Raw genomic sequence first — 24,331 nt, forward strand, 5'->3', positions numbered from 1 at the left:
GAGGTCATATTTGACAGTTTTATTTCCGGGACTTTTGGTATGAAAAGAGAAACGTACTCATTATTGCACGCAAACTGTAGTAAGTTTTGTCCTTTAATTTTATATTACGTCACTTACCGGTTTGTAATTACATCTTAACAACTACACGACTTCTGAAATAATACAAATAGTTCTGGCAACTTCAGCATTCCAGCTCGCCGTCTTCACTTTTTGTAGTCATGAAGTCTGGTCATTGCGTCACGTATATGGCGCCCCCTTGTGGTTTGCCAAATAATCTTTTAACCCATGTTTGACGTAAATTAAGCCACACTGGTAATAAAGCCCTTAAAACTGCCTCACTGTGTCTTTTTTATAGTGTTTTTCTGATTTTGTAAGCTGTAATTGTATTTTCCATCATACTCGCCACTGGCATTGATTTTTCCATGTTCCTTCTCGTGGCATTAAAAAAAGACAGGGCTCACATAAAAGTATGAGAAGCAAAATAACTAACAAGATACTTCATAGTTGATTGGTCCAGTTTTAATATTGATTTTCAGTCTAGAACATACCATCAGAAAACGTCAGCATCACAGTAAAATTGGTAGAGTAAAACACATGCTGGTATTTTTAAGCAGTACCATACTCAAAAATCACAGTGACCTCTGTGAAGAGTTTTCATTAACAGAATTGAAAGATCAATACATGTACGGAAGATAAGGCTTTCAGCTGTGCCACCAACTCACTGCTGCTTTCATCCCTCAACAACACTGCGTTCGTGGCCACAGGCACATCGAAAAATTATACGAAAACAAAATCAATATCAAAAGCCGAGTGGCATTTCACAACTTCAAATGGTGTATTTTTTCCAGGGGCAGAATCCTCTTAAATGATTGATCACTGAACTAAACTAACCGCTGTGTGCTAGCAAAGGCCACTCATTTCGCTTGAGGTTTCAAGTTGGAGCGTCTGAGGAAATCTGTCACAATCAACAAAACAGATTCAAAACGATAGCACAATCTCACAGACGCTACGCTAATGATGCAATGGGACCTGACTGAGATTTTCCCAAAAGCTGCGTGCATGCGTAAGGCTAGCAACTACGCTTTATGAAAAAAATATACATTATTGGAGGCACAGAAGCAAGCCACAATGTTCATACATTTGTACAGAGAACATTCGTAAGATACGTAAAGAAGCAGAGAAAGGCAAATTGACACCGTGGATGTACCGTATGGACAGTCTCCGTAGGCTCCAGCCCAACACAAGCAGAAATGTCCAGACAAAGAAAAATGGGTATCTGAAGGGACTGAAGATCTAATGTTGCGCTGTTGTGTAAAAATCCATATTTCATGTGCACAGCAGCATGAGAGGTACTGATCAGACATCTAACGGTTTCTGCAACAGAAAATAAGCTAACCTGTAGGGAAAGAGCTGCCAGAGTCTGTATTTGAACGGCACTTGAGGTGTGCAGGCTGGTCTATTGCAATAGCAGAGGAAGATTTTAGTTGACAGGAGGGTCTCTAGTCTTGACACTGCCGTCCTCCATACCGAAGTACACCCGCTCAGCCATCCCCACAAACAAACCTGTCTCAACCACACCTTAAAAACAGAGAGAAAGGAAGAGAACATTCATTTTTGTTTAGCAATACATACACTACTATTTAGTGGTTTCCACTGCAGTTGGCACTTTTGTTTTTTTCCAAAGAATATTTTAAATCAGCAAAGAAACGTCAAACTGATTCAAACTAAGAGTGAAGACGCCAATACACACAGAACCGACCAACAGCCTATAATATTAAATCGCTGATAAAAAAAAAGAGCTTTCCATCACGGGAATAAATTTAATTTTTAAATATATTTAAGAGGTATTTTAAACGGCTACATTTGATCATATTTTTTGATCAAGTAAACGCAGCCTTGGTCAGCAGAACGGACCAGAAACATTTTGACAACAAGATGAAAAAGGTGTTCATCTGTACTGACCTGGGATCATCTTGATGGCCATATTGACTTCCTTCCAGTTCTGCGCATGCTCAAACTTCCAATCAACAATGAAGTTACTGTTATCAGTAACCACTGGACCCTGCGTTTCAACATTGTAAAGAAAAATCACCATTTGACCTGATCATCCATTTCGCAGAAGACCACGAGATAATTCCAAGAAACTACACGGAACAATGCTTCTTTCTGGGAAATTCAAGGCAAGATCTTTGAAGAAAAACAAGACTAAATGCATGGCAAAGAATAATACACTATTCTGCAATATAATACCCCAAATAGTCAAGACAACACAAATGTGATGACATTTTTGTTCTTTTCAATGGTGAATCAAGATGTATGGATTATGGATAATCAATTATTCAAATGAAAAGTACTCTCTTACAGCTTTACTGACTGCCATCCTCAGCACAGCCTCTCCTCCAAAGCGCTGGGCAATGGCTCTGGACACAGGCACATATGCCATGGGAATGACCTCCACCGGCACACCTCTCTTCCACTGCTGCCCCAGGGCCTTCGAGTCCTTTCTGCCCACACAAGCAATAAAACGACATCACACAAACGCATCTCAACTTCCAGTGGAAGACAATCACAGGCTGGGTTTCACTACATGCAGTGATCAGCAGGAATTACGGCATGGTAAATATATACCAAATCTTGCAGTTCAAACAATAGTGCACAGCGTGTTGATTTTCTGGGAAATGCATAAAAATGAAGTCGCTTCGGATAAAAACCAAAAAGAAAAAAAGCGCATACCTATAGTCTGCAATGACAATGAAGTGTTTGGCACAACCAGCTACGATCTTCTCCTGGGTTAAGCATCCTCTGTTTTGATGAAGAAAAAAAAGGGCATGACGCTAGACCTGATGACACATTAGGGATTTCACACAAATGATTTCAATAAACTAAATATATTTCCAATCATACCCTCCTCCTTTAATCAGTGTCAAAGCAGCATCGACCTCATCAGCTCCATCAATCGCTACGTCCAGCTAAAAGACGAAAAAGAAATACCCTTAATATCAAAATGTGATTTATTTGTTAGCTCTTCATTAATTCACAACCCCTGCTGTTCCCTCACAAACCCCAAGGGGTTCACATAACCCAGTTCAGGGAAAACTGATGTAATTCAATTTGGGTAAGTGAACTCTTCCTGCTATCCAGGGTGTCGTGAGTACTCGGGTGATAAATTAGTTTTTTGGCAAAAAGCTGTTACCGTATTTTACTCATTGCTATTCAATCACCAAAATCAAATTTAATTGCCCCCTCTAACACAGCATTTCTTTACTTAAATTTTACATTCGATAATGTTATCCGAGCTAGTAAGTAGTTTAAAAGTTTTTTTTTTTACTTTATTGTATCGTGTACATGCTGTGTTGAGCACTGCATCTGTCCGTCCACATGCTGTCTCGGCCCAAACTCACCTCGGGATGTCGGTCTAAATCAGACAAAGTGAGACCGTGCTGCAGAATCAGCTGACGGGCCTGGATCAACACAACTCAGTTAAGTTAGTTATAAATCACAGGACGTTTCTAGCGTTAAAAGAAGCTCCGAACGAATGAATACCGACCTGAAAAGACGTGGGAACACACACAATATTCAGCTTCTCCTGTCTGACCCTCTCAGCTAGAAAGAAAACATCTTTTACCGTCACTGTTAAGAGCTCAACGCACGAGAACATGCTATAAGGTCTCGTCTTACCCAGCCTGTCCACGGCATAGACGATAGTTGAGCCGCTGCCGACCCCGACCACCTGATTATTCTGAAAGCACAACCAAAGCGAGCGTAGTCAAAGCCACCGCAACGCCGATTCATTTCTTTCAACAGGGTCAGTTAAAGGAGGACGCTTGACCTTGAGCAAATATTCTTTAGACCAAACCGTAGATCACGGCGCTCGAAACGACAAGGTCGTGGGTTTGGTTTTCAGAGGATGAATGAACTGATAAAATGTACACCTCAGGAGGGCAAAACTAATTTGATATTCGCCTTTTTTTTTTTAAGGTACTCTCAGTCTGAGGGCACGCAAGAGTCAGGTGAGGCTTACAGAACCCAAAGTTCGCACTGCTAGTCATTAGCACTGATCGACGTTGCAAACAAAATTTTCAGGGGAAGTCGATAAAGGAATCTGTTGATAAATGATGTTTTGATGTTACAACAAAAAATGTGTCACTGCATCAGATCTCAGTACAAAGAAAAAAAGTTTGTGTGTTCATTGAGAGGTTTGTAAAGTTATATAAATGTCTAATAAAATACTAAAATATAAATAACTGTTTTTAAACACAACCCTGAATTATTAAACCGTTTTAAACCATTAAAATTATTTATAGTAATACTAATAAAACTACAGTTAGTTAGTAGTAGCAGTGAGTTAGTAGTTACACTAAGAAAAGTGTGTAAAAATAGGTCACACTGTACTACAGTATGTTAATATTTAGGATTTTTTGACCTGAATTTTAAACTACCCATAGTATTTCGTTTTCAACGGATAAGGGAGACATAATGTCCTGAAAAATTACCAGTACCTTTTCCATTTTCCTCACAATGTACTGTCTAATCAACAATTAGAGGTACAAGCTTTCACAAACGAACATTTATTAAATTATTATGAAACTGAACAATTGCAAACAGCAGCTAACTTAATTTGTGTGTCGCGTGTACCGCTATGCATGATGGGTATCCTCATTCAGATGGACATTTTTATTGACAGTGATTTATTAAAAGTTGCTGAAAATTGCCAAGTAAACTTTTTTTTTAATTGGTTAAATTTGTTACTTGGAGCTTTCGGAAGGAAAAAAAAGCGAAGATAGTGTGGAAACATTGCTAAAAAAAAAAATGTTTTTCACTGCAACTGATTCACCTGAACACTCAACTGACCCCAGTGCGCTGCGATTAATTACTTATAGTACACACAGACTGTACTCGTTAGCTATTTCCAAACATGCTAATCGCTAAAGGTTTAATTACTGCAGAACTAGCATCTTTCTCGCCCAGCTTGCCGTACGTTTAAAGCGACCCGCTGCGAAAATAAACACAGGTGCTCGAGTGATGCCACCTGAAAAACACTCACTTACTTAACGTTACTAGCTGGCCTCATGGTAGCATCCCAGCTAGCATGTTTGAGGCTAAAGTGTCCCAACGGATACTCACTACACACTACAACTGTCAAAGCCGTCAGCCAGAGCAAATACAAAACACCAATAGGTCTGTTTTAATGAGGCGGGATACCTAGGTATACAACACGCCTTCTAAAGTGTTTAAATCGCCCGTTTATCCAGTTAAACTACTCTAAGTAGCGTTGATGTGTCACAGCGAAGGTGAATACGCAATCTCACCTGTATGTGGTTGTCCACGGCGGCATAAGCTGCCAGTTTTTTGGCTTCTTCGGCCATGAGAGTGCCGTGGCGTCGCCCGCTGCCGCTGCACACGTGCTGTTTCCCCGGCGGAGAGAGGAGGAGAGATCTGCTGCCGATCAGCGCGAGCTCAGCCCACCTCCGCGGCCTCATCACACCGCTCCTCCACGAGCGGCGCGAGACTCAGCGCGAGACTCGGCAACATGCGCGCGCGAGCCGAGGCATGCTAGAGACGCTAAAGTGGCTTACGTTAAAAGACGCTCAACGTATATCAGCTGTCAGATGAGTACGAGTCGGGTGTTTTCGTAACCGTGCTGCTGGACCCAACGGCAGAGCGGGGTACGGTAGATTCCGCACGAGCCGGATCAAATGAATCGTTTGAGTCGGATCTTTGTATTCGGTTCGTTGAAGGCGGCAGTTGAAAATACCGCAGACTATGTGCTAACTCTTTATCCTTAACTGACACAATGATCGCGAAAGTGTGCTTCTCTGTAGATCAGCAAAGAAATAACTATAAAATCAGAGCTCTCTTCCAGAAAGAGATAGCAACAATCCCTTATGTAATTCCCTACTGGAATCATATTGTGGAGAATATACCTTGAGAGAAAGTATGGACTCTACCTTTGTATCTGCTTACCAGTAAAATAAAGGAAATATCATTTAAACTGATTCACAAATGTTAACCTACTAGGAGCTTTTTTAAGAAATATAAATCTGATATTCAAGTCAACTGCAGTTGTTGTGATTCGTCTGAAGAAGGCCTCATTCATTTATTTTGGCTGTGCACCTACACAGAAAAATGTTGGTCAGATTTTGTAGCATTCATCCTATCTTATTGACTTTTACTTTTGCTTTAAAGATGCTTTCTTTGGAATGTATGACTATTCAAAATAAAATACAGGAAAATATGAAATATTTCATATTCACAAACAAAAGTTTACTGGCTCTAAACCTGATTTCTTTGTTTAAAATTGATTTGGACAAATATATGGAAACTATAAATAGCTGTACTAATGTGAAAACTATGAAAACAATATCCCTGTATTCATCCTTTGTGTCTTAAGATTCTTGTGTTTTTTGTTAACCCTGGCAAATCTGTATGTATATTCTGTTGTTATTATGTTTGTCTCCATGTATAATTGTATCTATGTTATAACGTTTGTACTGTTCAATAAAAATAAAAATAAAAAAATACCACAGATTGATATCTTTATTAGAGAAAGAGAGAGAACATCTTACATTAAGAGGAACGTTTACGAGAAGGTAACCTAAAAACATCAACGAACAAATATGTTTTCAATATTGTTGGTAAAACGAACCTTTCTAAAGAGGATATAACTGTATTCAAATTGGGTTTATTGCTGGGTAGGAATATATTGTTTATTCTATTTTACACGAAATTTGTTCTTAATTGTATTTTACTAACAGATACTATCTAGACAAGAGTTAACCTATTTAAAATATTTTTATTATGTTATAAGAATGGCATTTTTTGAATCAGTCGAATCTGAGTAGCGATTGAAAAACACATTGCAATAAACATTGGTAATTGCTTATGTGCTATATAGCTTGTTCGTATCATTATTATTATTATTATAGTCACTTTAGGAAGTCATGATGACTTGTGATGTGAAGAACCGCTTTTTTATATGAATTGTTCAAATGAACCGATTCTCCGAAACGAGTCATTTCCATCCCTATGAACAGTAACGCTGTCATTAACTATACTTAACATGACCAGTAGAGGGCAGTTAATGCCAACATTATTTTTCATTTGTGCCATTCGTAGTGAGAAACATGAGGCAAACATCAAAAGAAACGGAAAACAGCCTAGAAAACAGAGGAGAGCTGAAGCAGATGGGTATCAATATATCTCTTTATTTGGCAATCAGCTTGAAATGATCTAGATTTCAGTGTATAGCATACCCCTATTAAACCCACACAATCCTTCCAATAAACATGTCTCTTATTTACCATAGTTTTTACATATTGCAGTTTACAAATTTAGCTTATCTGTTTGACAAAATCAATTCGACAATGGATTTTTTATGTGCTATATAAAAATCTACACAGTATACATTCATGATTAGAAAAAAAAAGAAAATCCAAAACAATATATTTAAACAGCACAGAACAGAACTCGTCAACATATCCCACCCAGGTGTGAGCGATCACAAATTAAAGCTGAATACTTCAATATTACAGTAAATACTGAGAGATGTCCAATGACAAACAGGATTACTGAAGGGAGGTTGTTTTTACACCAGAGGTCTGGACTCAAGGAGAATAACTATGATACCGTTACAGGGAAGATAGAGAGAGAGAAATAGGAATGCTGATTACGCGAGTGGTGCGAGATGTTCAAGAGAAAACCAACTTTTTCAACGGTACATCTAATCTCTCTCTCTAAAGCTTAAAGCTCTCCATGACAAAAATCAGTCGAGTCTGCTTCTCAGCTTTCTCTAATCTCATATTGCCTATGATTAAGTGCACAGGTGCTCGCTTTTTTGCCCACAGTTAGTCAAACCACGTCTTTCTCCCTTTTGTGCGCCTTCGTTTATAACATCACTCTCTCTAGGAACGTAACATGGTTTGATGGGTCGAAATAATCAGAGGTATCCGCGTCTCGCAGACTACTATAAACGATTATAAAGTAGGGATATAAAGGTACTACACCTTCATTTGACCATTATTTCTAGTTGCTTTTAATAATAACACAACGAATTACATAATAGTAATACAAATCAAAAGTTTCAATGTCTTATAAAAGGCATGCCTTCTCTGTTTTAAATATATTGTGAGATGGACGGACACGAAGGTGTGCGTTTAAGTGCTTTTCTTTTGGGCGATGTTTATAATCATGCCTCTGTGTGTGTGTGTGTGTGTGTGTGTGTGTGTGACTGGGGAAAGTACACAGATGTGGTGTCTTGTGATGTGCAAAGCTTAAATGTCAGAGTCCATTCAGCAGTGAGTAAGGTCCGCAGAAATGCTGCTTGTTTTTCTCCGTTTCCCTGAAACCCCAGCGCTTAGGATACATTCTCTACACATCAGTGGGTCTCCGAACTAGAAGTCTATTACCTCGAAAGAAAACTCTCTTTAGAAAACTCTAAAATATTGATAGCCTCTAATAATCCGCTGTATTGCTATGAGACACAGTTTCCTAAGGTGAGTGTATTCTTTTGGTCCATGCTCACTTCGTTATTACTTATTTGCACTGATATGTACCAAAATGCGCTGGAAAATCTGCCATCGACAGCTTTTTTTTTTAAAACTCGATGTATGAGAGGTTTTGCACTGGGTGTGTGTGTGTGCGCGCGCGTGCACGTCAACGCTCAGCATTAAGAGGTATTGCTACAGATTCAGTTCAGTCTCTTGTTCAACAGCTGTATTTGTGTCGAGAACACTATGGTTGGAGATGGAGTAAACACTCGTGTAATTTAGTCATGGCACGGTTGTGGAGAATACGTGTGATGGTGTCCTACGTCTCATAAATCAAGTGTTTGTGACGCATGGATACATCAGAATAGACTAGAGAGAGAGGGGGCCGGGGGGGCTTTGGTGTACTATTCAGATCATGAGAGAAGCAGTGACTGACCAAGGTCAATAGTCAAACAGTCAGACAGCGCTCTGTCTTTCTACTCGGTTTTGAACAGGCATCTCGTCCTCCCCCTCTCTGCTTCTGTCTTCAAATATCATCCTTTTCTAATCTCTCTTACTCGTTCAGTGCTTCACCAGAATGTCTGCTGTTAAACACTAGAATCAGTTTGTTTTTCCTCCCAGAGTTTTGCATTTCAGAAATACAATTCCCAGAGTCCTTTGCTTAGAGGCTCAGTGTGCATGCGTTCACATGCGCTGTGCATCCATAATGTCCAGGTACTTAGCCTCGATGATCCTGGGCAGTAGATAGTTCCTAAAACAGAGACAGTAATCGCAGCAACTGTGTTAGATGTTGTATTGAGAAATGCGTTTTTAACGACGTTAAGAAATTTAATTATATATTTATTGAAAAGGAAATCTTATTATCTTAATAATACATCGGAAATGACGAGTTAAATCCTTTTTATCCAAAGAGGCTTACAAATGAAGACAATAGAAGCAATCAAAACCAACAAAAGAGGAACAAGAATCAAGCTCTAGAATGGAAAAAAGAAATCAGTTTTTAAAGAAACTGAGAAAAAAAAAAAACTTTAAAAACTGATTTATACACACACATATATATATATATATATATATATATATATATATATATATATATATATATGTGTGTGTGTGTGTGTGTGTGTATATGTATGTATGTATTATATTTTCTGCTACCAAATCATGTTGACTAACAAACAAAATCAGGGGAAGCAACCCACATTTTGAAAACATAACATAAAATGGGACATGAGTGACCTGTGCCAAGGTCAGTAAGTCCCTTAAAATATTTTAGATTGTTTTGTTTGTTTTGACAAGATAAGATCAGTTTAGGTTATAAAATATCACATACTATGACCACCCAGAAATATAGTAATTCATTCCTAATATTTGTATTTAAAAAAAAATACATTCGACCTTAAAAAGAAAGTACTGGTTCAATTTGTTGATTATTAACTTAATATTTTTTCACTTTGTCTGAACATAATTAATCAAAATGAGCGCCACATAACATTTTGTGAAAAATGTAAAACTTTTGTTAGAAAGTTAGACAACTTTGAAAGATTTGTTGTTTTCCTCTGTCATGACCAAGCCGTAAAAATTCAATTTGAAGCATCATTCATCATCGTGTAATATGACCTTTAGCAAACACCATTTATTACACATGCACGTGAGCAGCAAATCACACACTACACAAGCAGACGGGAGCTGAGGGCGTTTCAGTGCTCACCTGATGGGTATGAGGATAAACATTAGCAGAGGAAAGATCATCTTCATGTACGGGAGAGGATACATCCCGAACGCACACAGAAAAAGCAGCTGCACCATCTGAAGGAAAGTGAAGTAATGGATCTTCCTCTGCGGCACCTTGCGGATGTAGTGAGTGGGAGGGTAGGACGTCTGAGAAGGAGTGAAAGAGAGATAAAGAAAAGAAAGAAGGACGTAGATAAGAAACAAGATGTCATGATGCAGATAAATAAAACGGTATAACCCCGAGCATCTTGACTGATGGGATTGAGATCGGTTACAGTATGGCCGCATACACCACTCTCCATAATACAGATAGAAATCAGATCATGTCCATGATTACTGCTGGACAGATTATTCTAGTCTTTTTATCTCAAAGGGCAAACAATGTTTAAGTTTGTGGTGGCTACAGCCTTGTGTCGCAGCTACAATTACTTGTTCGAGTCAAGCTTGTTAATGAGGTCAACAAATGCATTTAATATATTCATGTATTTAATTAATGATATAATAATACGTAGTATGCAAGTGTTGCACTTAAAAAGGCAGCCAAAACTATTGTAAACCGTTTTCAATTGTAAAAAAACAACAACAAAAAAAACAATTCTTAAGCATCAAATCAGCATTTTAAAGTGATTTCTAAAGGTTCACGTGACACTAAAGAATGAAGTAATGAAGGGAATTACACACACACACACGCACATATATATATTTATATATATATACACACACACACAAAAACATATTACTGTTTTTAATTAAATGTTTTATTAGGTTAAAAGTTAATTGAAATATCAAACAATTTGGGTCAAATCATTCTAAATCATTTCAGAATTTGCTAAATCATTACATTTGGCATGCGCTTGCTTTTTCAGCCATTTTCATTGGATCTTTTGTTTTGAAGACTTTTATAGCTTTGTGTAATAAAAACACTAAGTAGTCGATTATGAAACATTTTGCCAAACCATAGCATGGCACACAGCTCCTGATCCACCTCAAAAGCATCTTGAGGGCTTGAGGCCACGCTTAGCTATCCATTCAGTAAAAATGCACAAGGCATCCGGCCACAAAATGCATAATTTGATACAAAGACATTTCCATCCATGACAGGTAGAGGGCACTCTTATGCTTTATTTGCACAGCAGGTGCTCTTTTCTCTCTCTCTCTCTCTCTCTCTCTCTCTCTCTCTCTCTCTCTCTGTGTGTTCTTATTTGTACAACACCTATGACTTTTATTTGCCTTTGTTTTCATCAAAGACTCTCTCGCGCGCGCACACACACACTCACTCACTTGTTCTTTGAGTAGCAGAGCCATGCGGTCGCACATTTGATTGCCGTCAATGGATGTGAGAGCGATGTAGAGGAAGAGCCCATAGAGCACAGGCTTAGGAATCCACTGCAGGGGCACCGGCAGCAGAAACAAGCTCACACCTATCAGGATGTTAGCCACGAGCGAGGTCACCCGTGTCTCCTTCACACTCACTATACTACACACACGCACACGTACACACACAGAGGAGTCATTTAAAACCAAGCACAGCGTGCCGATAGCTAGCAGAATGACGTTTGTGCTTCACAGATTGATTGCGAGTGTAATTGTTTGTGGTGTGTGCTCACGTCTCGTAGAGGTGTCCTCCCTCCACCCGTTCCTCCACGATAGCTAGCTGTCTGACGTGCAGAGTGGAGTGCGGGAACGCAGCATGCATCCACGGCAAGCCCAGCACAGACATCAAAATATTAATCAAGCCAGACAGAGTCAGGTCCCAGTGATACGCCGTGCCCTTCAGTAACCTGTGGCACACACACACACACACACAGTCACGACTCGACAGTGTTCAACAGCGATGCCACACCAAGACCAGTGCACAAAGCGTCCAGTTTCTAGCGCTGTGTCATTTCTGTCAAGAGCCAATCATAAGATATTTGCGATTAGTAACACAATATTCATTGTGAGGTTGTCATCCGAGAAATCTGCTGTTCAAAAGATAAGATAACACTTTATAATAAGGTTCATCAGTTACCATGAACTAAGAACGAACGATACTCCTACTGCATTTATTAATCTTAGTTAATGTTAATTTCATAATTTAATAATGCATTGTTAAAATAATAACATCAGTTAATGCACTGTGAACAGCATGAACAAAAAATGATCAACATACATAAAGTTTGTAATAAATATAGTGTTCATTGTTGGTTCATGTTAATTGTTAATTAATACATAAAGGGATAATGTACATCCAGCAGAATAAAACCCGACAGGTTTATCGGCACGTCGTATAAGACTGAAACGCTCTATTCTGCAATAACAACCTGCTGGATGTACATTATCCCACATATTACATGGCTTCTTGCCACAAAAAGTAAATGATTACACATAAAACCTTGATCTGAGTTGAAATATCTGAAAGCAAAGCTTCAGTGGAGAAGCCGTTGCTAGGAAGCGGCAAGTTCAAACTAGACGGACATTTAAGGGAGACAGTCACAGCACGTATTATATAAAAATTCACCACAGAAAATAATTATGGTGATAAAAGATATTGATTTAAGACAAAAAGGTTTTAAAATATTAGTAGTTTGTTAGTTATATAATCCATTACACTGTACAGTCATTGCAGCAGCTGCGTTTGTATGAAATGAGAGAGGAAGTCAAAAGAAAAAAAAAAAAAAAAGAATGCTGTTCTTTCAAAATTTCTATGCATCAAAGTATGCATATTTTTTTATTGTTGTGTGTGGGTTTGTTTGTTTTTTTGAGCAGCAGGTCAGCAGTTTAGAATGTGCAATTGTATACTATGTATTAAAAAGAAAAGTTATTTTAAATTCCAGTAACATTTCACAATATTTGTGTAAAAATATATATATTGTATTATATAGTATATCAGTGTGTGCATCTTGGACCCCAAAGTGATTATTCTAGCTGAGATAATTATATTTGAGTACTGTGTTCGGTGCCCTATTAGAAGTGAAAAAAAAATTGCTTACAGGTTTAATTATGAAAAAAATGCTTATTTATATTATTTTAAATCGCACACCACATTACACGATCAAAGTTAAGGGGACAAATTAAACACTTCCCTTCTGTTTTAAGTTTTCCTTTGGCAACTTGCTTACTCTTCATTATGCTAATGATAGTTTGCATCAAGATTAAATACGTTCATTTGTTACCCTTTGAAAAGAACTGAGTGTAAATCGCAGCCAGTGCAAACACTCCTCAACATAAAACAGGCAGCTTGTCACTTGTGCCTGGTTGGGTTACAGTTTTCATCTGGGTTTCCTGTAGTTTCCTGTATTGCAGCCACTTCTATGAGTTAGCTGAAACTGATTTGAAAAAAACATGAACCTGTTTTCGGGTGCATTTGTGAGAGAAACAACGATGTTCTGGTCGATGAAGATGAGGAGAAACAGGAGGAAGCCCAGACCCATTGCACTCAGAACGCTCGCTCCGCTCAGCTTATCCAGCGGGGCTATTTGAAACACCGGACCTTCATGGAAGTTAAACACCGGCACTGGAAGACAACAAACAACAGAGTGATGCTCAGCTCACAACCCATTACAGACCCTCTGACACACACCAGGCCCTATTAAATCTACAGCAAACAGATTACAGATTATTTCTTGCAATCACAATCATGTCACTTCATAATACTGAAAAGGGATTTAAATTGTTCTTATCAACTTTCAGAAAAAAGGGTACCCTTGTGCAATTTGTCTTAACAGTAAGCCAGTCAGGAAGCACATTTGTGGTAGAACAGTTGGTTTAGTTAATTAGAAATTGATATCCTTCTTTTATCACAACTTGATATTTTTTATAGAAAAGGTAACAACAGATCAACAATACATCTGCAGGAAAATGAGTTACGCATTAATATGTTCATAGGAAGGTATGTGAGTGTACCTGTACATTTGTCTTTTTGTATTTTTTTAAACTATTAATTTATCATGCAGCAAGTTACACAAATGCTACCAAATGTTTATTTTTTTCCCACATGAAGTGTAAAGCAGCCCTGAATTTACACCTTATTTAGATGAAAACATTGGGCAGGATAGGAAATAAAATCTGAATAAATTTGGGGACTGTATATAGCACACAACACTACAGCAAAGTTTTGGACTGTTTGGCCATTTCCTGCAGAAACAGGCCTTTTTTGAGAGGTTGTGATTTGATCTAATTTGGAATATGAGCCTCTCGACTGCAGCACTGGAGCGCTGAGTGAACGTTTAAAGAGCCTGAGGTAAGACGTAAAATCTCACTCTGATAACCAAGTTAAACTCCCACACCGAACTGATGACAGAGGAGTCGGAGGAATAATGTAGTGATAGTCGGAGCGAGTGGCTTTGCTGTAATGTGCTGGCAGTAAGAGAAGGAGAGTACAGGCAGTGTGTCTGTGTGTGTGTGTGTGTGTGTGTGTGAATGTCTAAGTGTTGGTAGGGGCGTACATTCTGGCAAGCCTTCCTGGACACAAACTGAGCCAAAATTGAACTGATTCTCAGTGCGGAATCTTTTCTGCTATTTGCATGTAATTTCAAAATGGCTGCTTAAATGCTGCATTTTGACATATTGAAGATAATCCTCCAATATGATTAAAAAATTTACATAATAAAGCAGTTTTATCGTTGCGAGTGTTTAGATTTTTCTCTGTTTAATTATACCATAAATGAACTCTCTTTTAAATACTATTATCGTGATTAAAACAAAAAATAATGCATGACTAATATGACATGAAATAATATAATGAATACAATAAAATAACCTAATGTAAATGATATTGTTTTATGATATGTCATAAAACATAATAGCAAAAAAAAATCAATAAGCTAAAATGACAAATAATATAACGCTAATACAAACTAACACAACCAACAAAACACTAATCGTAAATATTACTTCAATGAGAAATAATCTAAATAATATGATATAATAAATATTAAAATAATGTAAGGAGATATGTAAAAATAGATGAATAAAAACTCAAAAACAAAAAATGTGAAATGATAATTGAAATAATATAATTCATGTGAAATAAATCTAATTAATAAATGGTAAGAAATGCAATAAAATAAAAATAAATAATACTAATGCCAGAAAAGGTTTAATATAGTTTTTGGAACGTTTAATTTTATTTATTTTTGTTTAATTTATTTATTTATTTTTTATTGATACATAGGCTATTGTGAACTAATTGTGAAACGTATTGATATAAACAAGCAATTGTCAAATGGAAAACTGTGTTAACGAGCTGTAATGTTTTCACATGTCTGTGTTAGTGTCTCTGTGTGCAACATGAACACATATAGTGACTCACAGGCAATGTCGTTGAAGACGTATGATCCCACATAAGAGAAGACAAGCACTGAGATAGGCAGAGCACAGTCGGACAGAATCTCTCTCATCTTCACATGCAGAAACGGACTGCCAGGAAAAATGAAAGATGGGGGTGTCAAAACAGTCTTCTTTCACTCTTTAAAAATCCCCATCAGTGTGTGTGTGTGTGTGTGTGTGAGAGAGAGAGAGACGGGGAGAGCTCCTCACCTCCTCCTGAACTGGTACAGTGTGTATCCCACCCACAGTGTGCCCAGCATGAGGAGCAGACAGAGAAGAGGCCGTGCCCGTGTGCACAGAATGAAGGATTCTGGGAGGGTCACGGGCCCTGTCTCTGTCAGGTTCAGTTCCCCTAAATGTAAACTTCCACTGATGCGATTCAGCTCCGCCGCACTCCCATTGGCCAAAGTGGGAGCGTGATAGTACTCGTGAAAGACTGTGAAACAAAAAGGTATCACTATTTATATACTGTAAGAATAGGTCGAATTGGATGTACAGTATACAGTATGTCAAAAATCTGTGTTTACTATATGCATTGTGTAATTGTTTTTCAATAATTAACAAGAAAAGCATAACATTTTCTTTCTGTAAATCTTCATTAAATAATTGGTTTAAATGATTTCAGTTATTGAAGGAAAAACACAATTGGCTCTAGTAAAATTATTGATACAGTTGCCAAACCTTGTAAGGGCCACTATTAAAAATACTTTCACACTACAAAAAAAAAACATAAAATAATAATAAAATTAATAATTGATATTTAATTTGAATTTTCTAAGATAAACATTCTTTTACGTTCCACTGATAAAACATACAGTATATATTTATAAATTTCACATGTACCGAAAATATTGAAAGTGACAGACTTTTAAGGTGTAACTTTTTTTTTCCTGTGCAATCTTTATTGAAGAATTGTCTTAAACAATTATGACTATTGATTACATTTTGCTAAATATTTTTTACTGCAAATAGTATTATAATATTAATATAATTGGCAAATGTAATGATTACTATGATTAAATACAATCTAATCAAATCAATGTCATCACACACTCATTAAATCCATCTCTTAATTGTAATAATTAAAAATAGGAATAGAAATGATATTTTATTTGTTATATAATTTACACTATTTTCAACTGCTTAAAACATACAATCTAAAGTCATCTTTTACATGTAACCGTTTTGAAGTCGTCAGCATGAATGGCTTCCAAAGCGTAACATTTTTCCTGCGCCACATCTTTATTGAATAATTGGTTTAAACAATCACGATTATTGACAGAATTTTTGTGGAATCTTGTTTACTGCCAATAACGTCAACTATTGCTTTCTGCTGATAACACATTGCGCATTGTTTCGGCTCATGCACATTTTTGGGATGTCTTTCTTGAACGGCCTGTTTCACATCACAGCAGAGCATTTCAAAGGAAGTGGGGTCAGGACTCTAATTTGGCCATTGTGAAGTGCTGAATATCTTTTGTTTGAAGCATTCTGTTGTTGATTTACTCCTGTGTTTTGGATCATTGTCATGTTGAATGACCCAACTTCTTCTCAGTTTCAGATCACAAACAGACGCTCTGACATTCTGCTCCTGATATAACTAGGAATTCGTTGGTCCTTCAGTGACTCCAAGCCGTCCAGACCCTAAGGCAGCAAAACAGCCCCATGTCATTACACTCGCCCCGCAATCCTTCACAGCCGCAATCATGTTTTGGCAATGGCATGGGGAGTTTAGCTCTTTTCATTTATTTTAATATATTCAAAAATCGTAAGGTATTAATTTTAAAACTATTACTTTTATATTAACACTTTAATCATTTAATTTAAATTAATGTTTGTTTGTTATTATAATTTTGTCTATTATTTCTATTTTCCTGATTAAACAGGTACGTTTTTAACAAAACTATTGAATACATGAATTGTATGCATTGAATGCATGTGTCACATTATTGCATATGTAGCAATTAAAAAAGCAATTTAAAGTAATTTACGTTATTTTAATTGTGGGGTGCATTACTGATTAAATAGCTTAGCAGTAAATCATTCGTACAGGATATATTTATTTATTAACTCTCTGGTTCAAGCTTGTCTTTATTTTACAGGCAAGTGCCGCTTGTTTTCTGTTCACTGAAGCTGTTTCAGCACACATCAGACTGGCTTCATCTACTAGAAAACACAGCAATGGTGCTGAACTGATGGTGCTAATCCGCCTGACTGTAAGCATAAATCTTTTGCGAACATCAAGTTTTATGAGTTCTTCTTTTGAGGTTTCCTGAAGTCCCTTTTGATCAGACTAGATTGCTCTTGAGCACAATTGTTTGCTGAGGAACAACTAACATGCTGCTTTCTATTCAGGATGGCAGGTCAAACCCACAGCTGAGTCCAATTACCTTCTTTTCAAGAGGTCATTATAGTAGAGGTTATCTTGATTGTTTAACACATTTGTTCAATAAAGACACGGCACTGCAAAATGGCTTGTGTGTGTGTGTGTGTGTGTGTGTGTGTGTGTGTGTGTGTGTGTGTGCTTCTAAATAAGGCCAGTCACATGGGGAAGCTGTCACCTAAAAATATTCTTCCTCAAATGTAAGGTTTTAAGTATTTGACACATTAGCCCCTTTGACACATTAATCCCAGTACATTGCAGTAAAAGTACCGTAATGAGTAAATGACCAGTAAATAAACCACCCCTTAGTTACTGGTCAATTTGGTGACATCATTAGCAAGAAATGACCTCTAAACGGATGTGTTGCATTTGTTGAAGTTTATATTTCTGTCAAGCGTACACATTCATTTTAATTAATTTACTGATAATTCACCAATAAAGACTGCGTGTGAAAAGGGCTTACGATCATGTTTGTGAGGTATATCCTTCGTAAGGTTGACTATATCATGAAAGCAGAATTTTAATAGAATTTTTAATTAAAAGTTTGGAATGTGTTTTAAGAAAAAGGCTACTGTATCTTGCTAAATATAAGGGCAGGGCAAATTGTCACTTATATTCTGGGACATTTTGTTAAAAGCAGGTCTGAACGAAAGCTTGCAGTGGATTGTAAGAAACGATTGGAGAAGTGTGAGAAGCACCTTCCCATTAGCATTAAACAGCTTTATGTGTTAGCTGTATTGTCTTTTCTGGGCAGTAACAATGAAAATCTTGATTTTACAGCGTAGCCCCAGTCTCCCCGGTATTCCTCGTTAAGATCAGGCTGTAATTTAAAAAATCATTCACACAGAAATCCAGATTACTTAAAGGGTTTGCCTGTGTAGATACAGTAGGTGTGTTTGTAGCACTCACTCTTGACGGTGCCCTTAACTGCATCTGCTACAAAAGCGATGGAAATGAACAAAGCTATCACCTCCTCTATCGACCTGTGGGGAAAAAAAACCAAGAACAACAAAAGCATATCAGTATTCAAGCTGTACCGTCCGCTCAATTATCTATATTTGTATGTGCGTGCGTGTGTGTGTCCGACCTCTTGAAAAGCTTAACAAGCAGGCTAAGGTTGAAGACTCCTCCCATGATGAGGAAGAGGCTGTTCCACAGGCCGATACATGCATAAAATGCTGCAAAGTCCAGCTCATAATCATCGCAGATCCCCCTAATCACTGCAGCCACACAGACACAAACACACAGGAGCAACAACACAACGTCTAGATCATTAGGAGCAAAGAAAAACAAAATCAACCCAAATCTCATAATGACACGGGATTATAACGCACACTAAATGTCCATCGTTTGATGTTTAAAGAACTGCTCCCAAACATGTAAAGAATTCCTGCTGTTATTCCCATGAGAAACCACAAGACACGATCTTTGATTGGGAAGGATCATTATTATAGATGGATGTGGCGGTTTTGTCGTCCTTTGTGCATTTGCATCCAAACAGAGTTTCATTTCACTACAGCGGAACCATTTTTCAGGGCAACCCTCCCGCTGCTAACTGTGTGCGAGAGCAGCCGCAGGAATGAGCTTTAGGAGGAAATCTCCTCTCAGCCAGGGCAAACATCAAACTTCGCCCAAACAAATGGCGGCCGCATCGGACTCCCATCCTGCTGTTTGCGAGATTAAGAGTCTTGTTCCACCTCATCCTGTGGTTAGCAGAGCTCTCTAAACACTCAACGTCAAAGTACTCAATAAACAATGAGCGCTCATCTAAACACACCGCAAAAACGAAGCACGGTTCTGGACCAGACCGCGAACGAGAGCCAAGATATGCGTGTATGTGAACGTGCATCTATTGTTGCACACGGAGGCATGTACATACCGCTGATGAAAATAGCGATGGGCGCTGTGGTCAGTGGAATGACGAGAGGAGAGCCAGCGCACAGTGAGTAGATGATTCCACCTATACTCTGCCCGATGATCGTCTTCTGAACGTCTAATCAAGAGAGGTAACAACTCAGTTTGTGTGTGTGTGTGTGTGTGTGTGTGTGGAGACGTGGTGTGAGAGCATATATGTATGTATGTGTGTGTGTGTGTGTGTGTGATCACCAATCTCTCCCCGAGTGCTTTCGTCGTTGAGTGAGCCAAAAGCAATAGCGGGAAGCAGCACAGCGATGTAGAGGAAGATGGACGTCGTCATGAACTTGACCAAGGCTTTATTATTACCCACTAATCTTGAAACACACACATTTATAGAAAAAGAACATACGTATTACAGCTGCCAGTGTGCATATGTTTAATGGCATGTAATTAATCCACATTCTGTGTATTTATAGCTGTTTTTATATCATTAGAGCTAAATTCACTTTGTAACATAAAACAAACAAATTCAATCAGAGTTGGTATGATTTTTTATGTTTTTGAAAGAAGTCTCTTATGCTCACCAAGACATTTATTTTATTTGATAAAAATACAAAAACAGCAATATTGTGAAACATTATTCTAATTTTATATAATTGGCATTTAAAATTTAATTTATTCAGTCATTGTACCAGTCTTCATAGTCACATGATCCTTCAGAAATGCTGATTTAGTGTTCGAGAAACATTTAAATTTATTATCTGTGCTGAAAACAGCTGCTTAATATTTTTGTGTAAACAGTGGGTTTTTTTTCAAGATAATTAATGAAGTGAAGAACAGCATTTAAATTAAATAAAAAAAATAAATATGTGCCGAAACTTAACCGTCTTCACAGTCATTCTTTTCCTATAAAGTATCCTTGTAAACTTAAAATACTAAAATATTTCACTGCAAAAAAACCTTGCTTTTTTTAACTGCTTATTTCTAAACAAACCGTTTCACCAAAATGACTTTTTAATGCAATAAGAGAAAGGAGAGTTTAGAAGAGCATATCTGATTATTTTCTTAGACTGCTTGGCTGTACTGTCCAGTATATATCTCTGTGAGGAATATAAAGTGACATAAAACCCGGAAATATAGCATTTCGGCATTTCTGTTTGTTCCCGGTCCTGCTTGTTACTGGACGAGCTCTTATGAAATCATCTGAGCTGTACTGTCACATCTTTAAATATAACTAAGGACGTTAAGGACCATATATCCTTTGTAAAAACATAAAAAAAAAATATTTGCAGAACATTTGATCCTTTATGTTTATGCTTGACACACCATCAGTGAAGTCAGACGGGTAGAGAGGCAGTCGGCGACACAGATCCTCATAGATTCCTCTGCCCACTCTGAAGAAATCTCTACACTACACACATACAGGGTGAGAGAGAGGGAGGGAGAGAGAGAGAGAGAGAGGATTACTCACACACACATGTACATACATCTACATATATAAAAGTCAAAACATTTAAATACATTTACTGCAATACTGCAGCAGGAGAGGCACAGGATTAAAGCGCACACACACACACACACACACCAATTAAACATCATACACACCAAATCCTGCCGAATCACAGCAAATACACACACAAAAGCACATACACACACACACACACACTTTACACTGCAAGGGAAGAGATACTGTGTTAAAGCAGACAAACACACACACACACACATACACACTCTTATTTAAATCCTCACAGACACACACGTACACACACAGAAGCTCAGTGTAATCGCACTCACACAGGGCCCCCTGCACAGCAGAGAGAGAGACACAAGATGAGAGAACACAGATTCTGCAGACTAGAGAGAGAGACAGCCCAGGGTTAGAACAGCATTAGTACAATGCAAAAGCATTACAACTACATCAGCAAAGCACAGTCAAGACACCTGTTACATTACTCTAAATATCCATTAATGTAGCAGCAGAAAACATCTGACACGTGCATTTCAGAGAACTGCATTAGGCTGGCTTAAGCATTTTATAAATAAAAAGGCCCCCCAAAAATGTGCACACATATTTTTACGTGTGTTTGGCATCAGTACGACACTATATATTTTTAATTAAAACTATATTTTAACGCTGTCTGAATTGAATATGATGAGAAAGGCCAGAATACTACAAAATAATAAAATAAAAGGACAATGAATAAAAATCATACATACAGATTGCATTCACTGGCTGCATATCAACTCAAAGCTACAGCATAACCAATGTGTTTCATTTTGATAGACCAGTTTTTTAAATTGGTTAAAAAGACAAATTATTGACAAATTTTTATAAACTGTCTCTATGCAGATACTTAATGTCTTGCATGATGTTTGTTAAGGTGTTAATGCTTTAGGTACAATTTTTACAGCATGTATCATAAATATTAAAAATTAATTTATAATGCTGTTCCAAAGTTTGGGGTCTGTACATTTTTTATGCTTTTGAAAGAAGTCTTTTTACACAAACCAAATCTGCATTATTTAATGAACAATACAATTTAAAACAACTGTCTCCTATATATATATATATATATATATATATATATATATATATATATATATATATATATTATATAAGTGATAGCAAAGCTGAATTTTCAGCATCATTACTCCAGTTGTCAAAGTTACATGATCTTTCAGATATCATTCTAATATGCTGATCATAAGCAAAGCTGAAAACAGTTGTGCTTCTTATCATTCTAATATTTTTGAAAAAATATTTTTGGAAAAAACTGATGAATAGATCTTACTGTACATCTTGGCTGTCAGCTTTGATTAATTTAATGCATCATTACGGAATAGGAAGCATTTAATTTTCAGTAAAATAAAAAAAAAAAAAAAATGTACTGATCACACACTTTGAAACACTGTATACTGAATAATTATTTTATTGTTTGTTGGTAATTTATGTTTCATTAAAAAAATCTTTATAATATTTTAAATATAAAAATAAATAAATGATGTAAAATATAAATTATTTTTATAATACCCAATCCATTAACTAATGTGAACGAAACTGAACCTTATTAGTATAAAAGAAACAGAAAAAATACTACAGGATTTTTTTAAACATGTAGTTAAGACCAATTATGGTAAGGTAGGAAACTCTGGTGTGTGTGTGTGTGTGTGTGTGTGTCCCCAGACACAAATATAGAGTCTTGTTGAATTAATCAAATTTTAATAGGCTTTACAGGTCAGGATTTGGCAGCGGAGCAGTTTGTCCATCTCACATTAATGACCCACATTAGCCTCTTTTTGGCAGACAAGCTCGTTTTCTGTCAGTCAGAGAAAACCTTGTCTCAGGACATGTTTAAATAAGTCGTACAGCTTTAAGTGTTCATTACTGAGCCGCACTCATTCATCATGACAGCGTGTGTCTGATACAGAAAGAGAGAGAGACCTTTCCTGGTCGTTTGCCAGAGATGAATAGCTTTTAGTGTGCACACGCGCAAGTGATCATGAACACACACACACACACACACACACACAAAGTAATGATCCTCTCCACCTGGTTACCATTCCTCAGATGTGTGATGGAGTGAAAAACGCAAAAAAACAAAAACACAACTATTTGGGCCTCCGCTGTTGTCTTTACAGAGAAGAAAACAGAGGGCTTTTACAGGCGGCTAACCTCAGCCAGGGTGGTCTAATGCTCACATATGCCGAATCGGACTTTGTGTGTGTGCGTCGACCAGAGTAACAAACAAGATAAATTCTCATTAGCTGCTGCATGCTCAGTAGAACTTAATCACTGGAGTGTAAGTCAAACAGCAAAAGGCGAAGGGAGAAAGAGAAAGCGACGGTTGACGACTGAAGAGAGCATAGAGGAAAACAATCGCATTAAAGCCATTAGAACTGAACCTTAAGCATCGGCGCACGAGCTGCGATGCGCACACACCTTCAGTGGTTTTTGACTGTGTGGGTCTGTCTCTTCGCCCTCCACAGCCGTGGTTTTACGCTTGGCAGCGGTCAGGTGGTACCTCTGGATGAGCAGTGCCTCTTTGAACTCCTCTTGGGTTTTACTCTCTAGCAGCTTCTGTCTGAAGGAGATGTCCGAGAACATACTGGCAAACGTCCTGCCCAGCTCCATTGCCGTCTTAGTGCTTTTCTAAAAAAAAAAATCCAAATGCAGAGATCAAACGATCGTTGGTCATTAAACCAGCTATTAAAAAAAATATTTAATGTTGTAATCCAGAAATCACTTCATCTTCTGAGCAGAAAATGCTTTAACATTTTATGGATTGAGTATTTACGTTATATAACAATTTGTGTCGTCTATTGTTTTCGAACACATGTAAGAAAAGAGGATGCATCTACACGTGCCGGCAAAAAAAACAATCCAGCTTTTATTGTAATGAGAAGACGCATTTCTGTGTGCGTGCAATGTGATTTGAATTTGTGAGAAGAGAAGAAGATTACGATGCAAAAAAACCCCAAAAAACTTTGCTGTATTGAACTCCAGAGGACAAAAAGAGAGTGCATGCAAGAACAAAGAGCGAGAGAGAGAAAGAGAAAAAGAAAG

General features: G+C 37.5%; 2 protein-coding genes across 7 annotated transcripts in view; both read right to left on the reverse strand.

The window, feature by feature from the left end:
- Positions 1-503: 503 nt before the first annotated feature.
- On the reverse strand, positions 504-5,681 carry rpia (ribose 5-phosphate isomerase A (ribose 5-phosphate epimerase)). The gene is made up of 9 exons (XM_043256073.1): positions 5,310-5,681; positions 3,679-3,739; positions 3,548-3,603; positions 3,402-3,461; positions 2,905-2,969; positions 2,734-2,802; positions 2,363-2,504; positions 1,963-2,062; positions 504-1,578 (listed from the first exon to the last, which is right to left on the reverse strand). Exons 1-9 carry the CDS (start codon positions 5,478-5,480, stop codon positions 1,481-1,483), a joined length of 822 nt encoding a protein of 273 aa, XP_043112008.1. The 5' UTR covers positions 5,481-5,681; the 3' UTR covers positions 504-1,480.
- Positions 5,682-7,185: 1,504 nt separating this feature from the next.
- Positions 7,186-24,331, reverse strand: part of slc4a11 (solute carrier family 4 member 11) — a 54,786-nt gene continuing 37,640 nt past the window's right edge. For 4 of the 6 annotated variants that reach the window (XM_043255856.1, XM_043255854.1, XM_043255855.1 and 1 more), the window contains 14 exons: positions 23,708-23,917; positions 21,562-21,621; positions 21,094-21,178; positions 20,017-20,142; positions 19,790-19,903; positions 18,998-19,130; positions 18,820-18,893; positions 15,738-15,963; positions 15,511-15,617; positions 13,548-13,713; positions 11,825-11,998; positions 11,499-11,694; positions 10,195-10,364; positions 7,186-9,237 (listed from right to left, as the gene is read on the reverse strand). In XM_043255856.1, the coding sequence (XP_043111791.1) occupies positions 9,171-9,237; positions 10,195-10,364; positions 11,499-11,694; positions 11,825-11,998; positions 13,548-13,713; positions 15,511-15,617; positions 15,738-15,963; positions 18,820-18,893; positions 18,998-19,130; positions 19,790-19,903; positions 20,017-20,142; positions 21,094-21,178; positions 21,562-21,621; positions 23,708-23,917 (1,908 nt within the window). In that variant the 3' untranslated portion in view covers positions 7,186-9,170. The remainder of the gene's footprint in view (positions 9,238-10,194; positions 10,365-11,498; positions 11,695-11,824; positions 11,999-13,547; positions 13,714-15,510; positions 15,618-15,737; positions 15,964-18,819; positions 18,894-18,997; positions 19,131-19,789; positions 19,904-20,016; positions 20,143-21,093; positions 21,179-21,561; positions 21,622-23,707; positions 23,918-24,331) is intronic. The other 2 variants (XM_043255860.1, XM_043255858.1) reach the window with 1 other exon arrangement.

Source organism: Puntigrus tetrazona, chromosome 13 (assembly GCF_018831695.1).
Source record: "Puntigrus tetrazona isolate hp1 chromosome 13, ASM1883169v1, whole genome shotgun sequence".
Taxonomy (NCBI): domain Eukaryota; kingdom Metazoa; phylum Chordata; class Actinopteri; order Cypriniformes; family Cyprinidae; genus Puntigrus; species Puntigrus tetrazona.

Bases quoted from the DNA above. Each gene is read 5' to 3' on its own strand.
- rpia (XM_043256073.1), bottom strand. From the start codon at position 5,480: ATGAGGCCGCGGAGGTGGGCTGAGCTCGCGCTGATCGGCAGCAGATCT. The intron at 3,604-3,678 runs GTAAGACGAGAC...TTTTCTTTCTAG, and splicing joins CTATGCCGTGGACAGGCTGG to CTGAGAGGGTCAGACAGGAG. The intron at 1,579-1,962 runs GTCAGTACAGAT...TCTGTTTTTAAG, and splicing joins GGCCATCAAGATGATCCCAG to GTGTGGTTGAGACAGGTTTG.